General features: G+C 37.3%; 1 protein-coding gene across 1 annotated transcript; it reads right to left on the bottom strand.

The window, feature by feature from the left end:
• Positions 1-677: 677 nt before the first annotated feature.
• Positions 678-5,595, bottom strand: si:dkey-204f11.64 (GGL domain-containing protein). The gene is made up of 3 exons (XM_017483864.3): positions 5,294-5,595; positions 1,053-1,179; positions 678-921 (listed from the first exon to the last, which is right to left on the bottom strand). The coding sequence occupies exons 1-2, from the start codon at positions 5,393-5,395 to the stop codon at positions 1,054-1,056; spliced, it is 228 nt and encodes a 75-aa protein (XP_017339353.1). The 5' UTR covers positions 5,396-5,595; the 3' UTR covers positions 678-921; position 1,053.
• Between the last annotated feature and the right edge of the window lie 2,829 nt (positions 5,596-8,424).

The raw sequence follows: 8,424 nt of genomic DNA, 5'->3' as shown, positions 1-8,424 counted from the left end.
TAGAAAATACTCAGCAGTAACTTTTTATAATGCATCATTATGAAAACTTTCAATCAGTAGGTCATCATATTTGAAATTGAGCTGCTTGTTATTGTTATGCATTGTATTACACATGAGAATGTAAAGTGGTCACAATCATATTTATTGTGTGGTTTTGGCACAGTAAGAGTCATGGTGTCCTTGAGCCTTCCAAACACTAATAACATAATCTAAACAAAAGACGTGTATTCATAACTTTATATCTGCCGTTGCTCATGATTCAGTATAAACAACTAGTTCCTCAAGTTTGGTCAAGATACCAACTATATCTCATACTACACTACAGTTTATGTTGCGGTTTGGAAACAATCAGTGTAAAAGCAACCGCACCCATTTAGTCAAAAGATATCCAAGAAATTATTGTTGCAGAAAGAAAAAAAAAAAAAAAAAAAAAAAAAAAAAAAAAGAGAAGACACAAAATACTATATATGCATTCTTATTTGACCTGGAAAGCTCGTTATGTTTCATGCTTATGTTTTACCAGACTGTATATATGACATCCCAATAAATGTCCACCTCTTTGGTGGAAATATTCATTCATTTTGCATCTTGGTGAAAAGTAAATGCAATCCAAGGACATGCAGACCCCCAAAAAAAGCAAAAGAAAGATTAGTGTTTTAAAACCAAGGGCCTGAGAATTATTTGTTACAGCCTTTATTTCTAATGTAAGTAAACAATACATAAAATCCTCTCGTTTAAGGTCTAATTACAGGACAAAGCATAAGAACGACAGTTTAAAATATATAGCTATATAGCTTCTTGCGAAAACAATAAAGAGGTTGGTGGAAATGTAAAAGCAGTGTTGGTCCAGCTGCAGAGTTCACTTATAAAGTGAATGAAGACGGACTAGTAAGACGTGTTTTTAACACCTCGTCCTTTCATCTATTGTTCAGAGAGAGAGAGAGAGAGAGAGAGAGAGAGGATGAATCAGATATAGATAATTAACCAGAAACAGATGAATATGCACATTCGAGTATATACATGCATATTATAAAAACACAGAATGAATCTACCTCAGAAAAGCGCACAGGATTTGGGAGGCCGGAACGGATTATCACTGGATGGAACCCCGACAAGCAATGGGTCCTTATGGGCATTTTGCAAGCAGAATGTCTTCAGATCAGCCGCAGCTTGTGAAACCTGATGTAAACAAAGAGCGACAGGACACACTTTTACACCCTCATCGATTCTGAGTGGAAGAGAGAAAAAAAATAAACTAAATATACCTCTATATTACAAATTATCTGGCAGAGAGGAACATGATATGAGAGGATTTGGGCAGAAGGCATTGATTAGTTTTCTATAACAGCAATTCTGACAATACTGTCCGCTCAAAATAACAAATTACAGGTTTAAATTAAGATGTTAATTCTAATGGGGGGGGGGGGGGGGGGGGCACGGTGGCACGGTGGCTTAGTGGTTAGTACTGTTGCCTCACAGCTCCGGGTACTCCGATTTCCTCCCCAAGTCCAAAGACATGCGTTGTAGGTTGATTGGTAATTCCAAATTGTCCGCAGTGCGTGAATGCGCGTGTGATTTTTTTGTTTGTGTTTTTGCACAAAATGTTTCGCATCTTTCACACTGATGTTTGTAGGTAAATGAGACATTTGAGCTGTAGTAAAATGTTCCTCGCACGTGAATTATAGAAGGCTTTAGCTGAATATGCGTTGTGATGACGTCATATGATGTGAAATATGAAATCTGTGGTAATTTTGAAAAATTGAAAGCTCCTCCCAATATTGTAGAGTTTGCTTGATTTTGCATTCATTTCTGCGATCATAAAATCTCAAAGTCCTGGACAGACTGATCGGGGCTTAATATAGTCCCCCTTCTGAATTTGGAGAAGTGTTTCCTCACATTTGTCCAGAACATTCCTCTTCCAGCAGAAGCAGCCATGTTGAATAGCACAATCACAAAATCCCAGAGGGACTAGTGAGTGTGCCCTGCGATGGGTTGGCACCCCTTCCAGGGTGTCCCCTGCCCTGTGCCCAGAGTTCCCTTGGATAGGCTCTGGGCTCCCCTGTAACCCTGTGTAGGATAACCGGTATGGAAAACAGATGGAAGGATGGATGGATTCTAATATGGTATCGCTTTTATAGTAGCGGCCAATTTACAGAAAGTCGTATATTGGGCACGCCACATAATCTAAGGATTAAATACATGTTATTTGACAAAGAAATCTTATACATAATTGTTGATATGGTAAAGCTTTCTGTAAGGAAATGCTTATTTAACGTTTATCAAAGAAGTCTCAACTTGAACTGATTTGCGACTGTCAGTACGTTTTCCAACATGGCAAGCAGCTGTACAGGAACGAACTTGTGCCACAGTTGTTCCGCAACATTAAATCCAAGTATTAAAAAAAATGTCATTTATTAAATCAATGCAAGAAATCTTAAATCTTTGGCAAATGCCTCTGGTACAAGAGGAATAAAACATTTCAGGATATGCTGGAAAAATAATCTAATTTTTTCTCCCTTCTAGACCTGACTGAAAAAGGCAGTGTATTCAAGTTATAATATAGATTTAAAAAAAAAAAAAAAAAAAAAAGAATGGGCAAAGATTTTCTAAGCAATCTGGTAAAGTTTTAACAAGTACGTAGGTCAGGAGGAATTGGAAAGGGGACCTCTAGTTACAATGTTGAAGTGTATACATACAAGCATGGGCAAAACTAGCTACAAGGAGACCAAAGGTCCAGACCGCTGTAGTTTCAAAAGGTTTTTTTTTTAACCTCCCATGTAGCTTCCAATCTCCCATTGTCAAATTCAATATGGATACAAAGATATCCTCATAATGTGATGGGGGATGGTAGCTTATTGGCTTGTACAGAAAATCAGCCTGCTAAGCGCAGTAATGCTAGCTGATGTATCACATGTTAGCTGTTGGACACATGGTGTTTTCTTTCCAGTAATTAGTCTGGGGAAGGGGTCATTTTGAAATGCTTAAAGTAAAAAACGCTTAACGTGGATCAATGTAGTAAATCAGTGACTGGGAAAAACATTTCTCTCGTCATAAACTATCTACTGCCAAGACAACGGCAATAAAGACAAAATCTTTACGTTAAGTGTATTCTCCACCATAGAAAACACTTACTGTGGCTTAATGTATTAAGACAGTGATATTAAATGACCAAATTCAGGGTATACCTTATTGATGATGCATACTATATACAGGCAAGAAGATGAACCCAGAATATGCAAACGTTTCACGTTCAGCGTTTTCCCATAGAAACCAGTTATAAAGAAAACAATTAACATGGCTTACTGGACTAAGACCGTGATATTGGAGGACCAAATTCAGTACACACCTTATTAATAAAGCATAAAATGTACAGGCAAGCAGGTCAGGATATGAACACAGTGAGCAAAGTTTCATGTTAAACGTTTTCTATGAGGGAGAAAACGCTGAACGTGAAACTTTGCATGTTGCGTACATATTCTGAACTCACCTGCATATAGTATGCTTTATTAATAAGGTGTGTACTGAATTTGGTCCTCCAATATCACTGTCCTTTTATATTATATATATATATATATATATATATATATATATATATATATATATATATATATATATATACACACACACACACACACACACACACACAGTATCTCACAAAAGTGAGTACACGCCTCAGATTTTTGTAAATATTTGATTATATCTTTTCATGTGACAACGCTGAAGAAATGACACTTTGCTACAATGTAAAGTAGTGAGTGTACAGCTTGTGTAAGAGTGTAAATTTGCTGTCCTGTCAAAATAACTCAACACACAGCCATTAATGTCTAAACCGCTGGCAACAAAAGTGAGTACACCCCTAAGTGAAAATGTCCAATGTGCCTTACTTGAGAGGATGTGAATATTATCTGTACTTTGCCTCTCGTCCTGAACATGTCGCCATCTTTCCTGTTTTGAATTTTGAAAACGGTTTTATTTCTTAAACATGTTTCAAGTTGTTAATGAATTTCACTGTTGCACATTTACAATGTTTTTTATTTTTTACATTAAATGTGCAGTTTGTGCTTACCTTGTGTGCACTGTATGCACATATTTATGATTTCTTGTTACAATGTTTGTTCCTCAAAGTAAAAGTAAAAAGTGATTAAACATTATTGTGTGCACCCTATTGCTAATGTAAACGTGTATTTCAGTAACATAGCTAAGTAGGAGGATTTCAGTTACCAGCATTTATATTAAAATATGGATTTCATGTCTGGAACTAACATTTTAAATGAAATATTGATAACTAATCGATATTGAATCGAAGCCAAAATTTAATCAAAACCATATAAATAATCAAATCACCAAATTTAGTCAAACATAGAGTTCTCCTGAATTAGCAATGGTTGTGGAGCACATTCAGCACTGTGGAATAAAGCGACAATTCATTGATGATTTTGAAGTTATCAGAGAATGTTGCTATTGCATTCAGAAAGTAAACCTTTTTCACTAATATATTTTAGCTGGGCTGTTTTTTTGTTTTGTTTGTTTCCCCCAACAGGAATGTTCACATAAACATCTCTGAACAAACTACAGTGTTTGGGATAACCTCAATGTCCTTGTTTTCTTCATGTTGTTCTGAGGACACCCCCCTCTTTTATACACATCTTTTCTTTAAAATAAAAATGACATATCTTGATATATAAACTCTGCTCTTGCTCAGAGAAGCCCTAGTTGTGGATGCTTGTGGTTTGTGGAAGCTCACAGCCATGTCATGGTCACAAGCTTACAATCAACAAAGAGCTTCTCTGTTCCTGAGGAGGAAATACCCGGATGTTCGCTTAACACCCCTCCAGTTACTACTAATAAACATGTTTGTGGAGAATAGCGGTTTAGTGAAAAACACATAAAACTAAAATTCATATTTTTAAAAATTTTAATAAAATAAAAAAAATATATATATACATACATATATATATTATTACTGTTGAGGTTATGTGACAGCTGGTATCTTCACTCCAGTTAAGTAGCTGACAGGATGATTAAAAACTTGCAGGACAGGTGTATGTAACTGCAGCATGAAATAATTAGCTTATACTTGTACTAAAAACGCAGATACGACCGCGTTGTGTCTATCAGCATCAATGCGAGGCTGAAGAAAACAAAATGCTATTTTAAAGTCATATATACTTGGAGTTTTTACATTAGTTTCAGGCTCTTAATCGTGAAACAAGTTTGTCCAGTCACACCCTCACAACCAGTTCATTTCCTCACTTCTACCGAGTTAGTGTACAGGTTTGTTTCCGGATCCTACCTTGATTCTGCGGACGCTTGCTTCAAGCCGTAGCTGTTTCACAGCTTTCTGGGCAAGAAGCAGGTTACTGCTGCTGGCGCTATTGTTTGACATTTCATTCATATGGCTGTTCCGAAGAGAAAGGGCTTGGAAAGAGACGGACAGTGGTGCTGACTGACTCCACAGCGACCCCCTACGTTCTGTCTCAGTTCAACAGTTTACACGAAAACGCAACATGTGATGGGTCTGGTTTTCAAAAAGTTCACTCTTCGTACAGTCCTGAGCAGGAGGATCACACATGTGACATGTATAAAATATGATACCAACCTTCCTGTAGGTTTAATCTCTAAGCAAAATCTAACACAGCTGTTTTAGGTGATCTTCTAAGAACTTCTGAGGGAGATGATTAGATGGTCAGGTGGGCATGATTATGGTTGGAGCTATAAAAAAAAAAAAAAAAAAAAAAAAAAATCTTCAAGAAGGAAGATCTGATCTCCAGGAGTAGGGTTGGTGATCATTGCAATTTTGCATTCAAGTGTCCTTCAGTGAACAGTGGAACATCCATCCATCTTCTATACTGCTTTATCCTTTTCAGGGTCACAGGGAAACCTGGAGCCTATCCCAGGGAGCATCGGGCACAAGGCGGGGTACACCCTGGACAGGGTGCCAATCCATCACACACACACATTCACACACTATGGATGCCAATCATGCATGTCTTTGGACTGGTTGGAACCAGAGTACTGGAGAAACCCTCACAGCACGGAGAAAACATGCAAACGCCGCGCACACAGGGCCACGGTGGGAATCGAACCCCAACCCTGGGGGTGTGAGGGAACGTGCTAACCACTAAACCACCACTGTTTCACCACGGTTTCAACAGTGGAAACAATGTCCATTGTAAAAAGTGCTATACAAATCAAATTGAATTGAATTGCTGTAGGATGTTATTGATGTTTGGAACGCTACTTATATTTTATTGGAAATAACGTCTTGTTATTGGAAAGCTACTGGAAATTACAGAGGGTGCTTTGGGAGGTTTAAACTATTAAAATATTTTATTTAAAATTTTTCTATTTTCTCTCTCTCTATATATTTTTTAAGTTCGAGTGTTTTATTGTATTACTATAAATCTTAAGAAACCATCCTGTAAACATCTTAAACGGATGCCATTTTTAAAAATCCTGTAGAAATTGTCCTACGGGATATTTATATCTTGTCCTATAAGACAATTCCTAGAGGAATCTTATAGGAATGGCTCCAAGATATGACAGAAAGTCTCATTCAAATCCTGTACAAGTTTCTTATTGGAATCCTTTAGGAGTTTTTGACAGTGGTTTGTGTTCATTTATCCACAAGAACATTAGTGAGGTCAGGCACTGATGTTGGGTGAGGAGTCCTGGGATGCAGTCAGCATTCCAATTTGTCCCAGAGGTGTTCAGTGGGGTTGAGGTCAGGGATCAGTGTAGGACACTTGAGTTCTTCCACTCTAATCTTGGCAATCCATGGGTGTTTCTCGATACTCAAACTGATGCTTCCTCATTCCCTTGCTCCTCCGTCCTCCAGCCTGTGACCTGGAAATCGATCGAAGTCAACCATCTTGAAGGACATGTCAATTCTCTAATTGCACCATGAGGAAACAAGGAATGAGTTGTGAGGAAGCTTCCAGAGGACCTAGGAGCAAGGATACACAGGTGTATCCTATGTGGAAGTGTTCCTTGTCAAAAAAAAAACTGACGCATGTATAACTTCCCCTCCTCATTTACATCTACCACAATATCAAACTAAAAGTCATTTGATGATGTAATGTGATTTCGTGTGAAATATGATTAAATAATAATGTACTTACAATGAGTATTGTAATTAATTGATCCTTGCGTGTTTGGATATGCAAAGCTGCACAAAACATGCGATAAATTACATATTGTTCGCTCATTCATTGTTGCATAACCCAGACATTTCACATAATATCAGTGCATTTAGCTTTATTAAGAATGTTGTTATTAACCGAGCTCTAACAGCATAACGGCAGATCCCTGAAGCGCAGTGAGGTCATCCAGCCTAGCACAGTCATCATTAATTGACGTCGATTAGAAGTGACGCTTGAGAGAGCAAGGATATTACATTCGACTTGCTTCGATTCTTCTCTCCTCGCATCTCATCCTTGCATCCTTCCCACACATCCCAAAGGAGTGGAGCTAAGACGCAAGGAAGGGAAATGAGGATGCACAAATAAGAAATGAGAAGCACCATCTGAATGTGGCTGTGGCTCAGGTGGTAGAGCAGGTTTTCCACTAATCGTAGGGTTGACGGTTCGAGAACTTGTAACGGTTCGGGAAATTGTAATGCTAAAGCATACAAAGATATCCTGTACAATTGTGTGCTTTTGACTTTGTGGCAATAAGTTTGGGGAAGGATCACAGATGGCTGTCATGGTCAGGTGTCCACATCCTTTTGGCCATATTGTACAAACAGTCATTCCCTCAGCAATCTCTCTCTCTCTCTCTCTCTCTCTCTCTCTCTCTCAATGTTAATAAGTCAAAAAGAACCCACAGTTTTTCATGTTCATTTTTCATGAAACCACAAGCTCCTATGTCTGAAAATGTAAAGGAACAGATCATGTTTAACTCTGACTGTTACAAAGTGATGACACTTTCATAAATGTTAAATAAATGTCTCCTTACAGAAGTCTTAATCAATTTGATTTAAACATTTTTAATGGGTAAATAACAAAATCAGGTTGTTTTTTTTTTTTTTTTAGCTTTAGATGATGTGTGGCCACTAAGTCCCCATGTTAGTTGTTACTATAGTAATGGTAATGAATTAGAAAGAGCACATGTACTGTATGTAATAATCCTGTTATTTTAAAGACAGCCAGCACTATTGTCAGTGCGACTGTTATAGAAAATGAATCAACACCTTCTGTTCAATCCGATTCAATAAAAAAAATTTTCATTTACACAAGTAAGTGTTACTACTCAATAGTACATTAGAATGCAATTACTTTGTTTATTCAGTTGAGGACACAGTGTTATTTATTTGTTTACTATTCATGCAAAAACAACTTACAGGAAGCTGTACAAACAAGTACAAAGTAACAACAAAAATGGTATATATATATATATATATATATATATATATATGTATGTATG

This window comes from Ictalurus punctatus, chromosome 2, assembly GCF_001660625.3.
Source record: "Ictalurus punctatus breed USDA103 chromosome 2, Coco_2.0, whole genome shotgun sequence".
NCBI classification, from domain to species: domain Eukaryota; kingdom Metazoa; phylum Chordata; class Actinopteri; order Siluriformes; family Ictaluridae; genus Ictalurus; species Ictalurus punctatus.
This window is presented reverse-complemented; position numbering and strand designations above follow the sequence as displayed.

Excerpts from the sequence above, each read along its gene's own strand:
- si:dkey-204f11.64 (XM_017483864.3), bottom strand. The coding sequence starts at position 5,395 with ATGAATGAAATGTCAAACAATAGCGCCAGCAGCAGTAACCTGCTTCTT. Across the intron at positions 1,180-5,293 it reads CAAGCGTCCGCAGAATCAAG|GTTTCACAAGCTGCGGCTGA; the intron begins GTAGGATCCGGA and ends TGTTTACATCAG.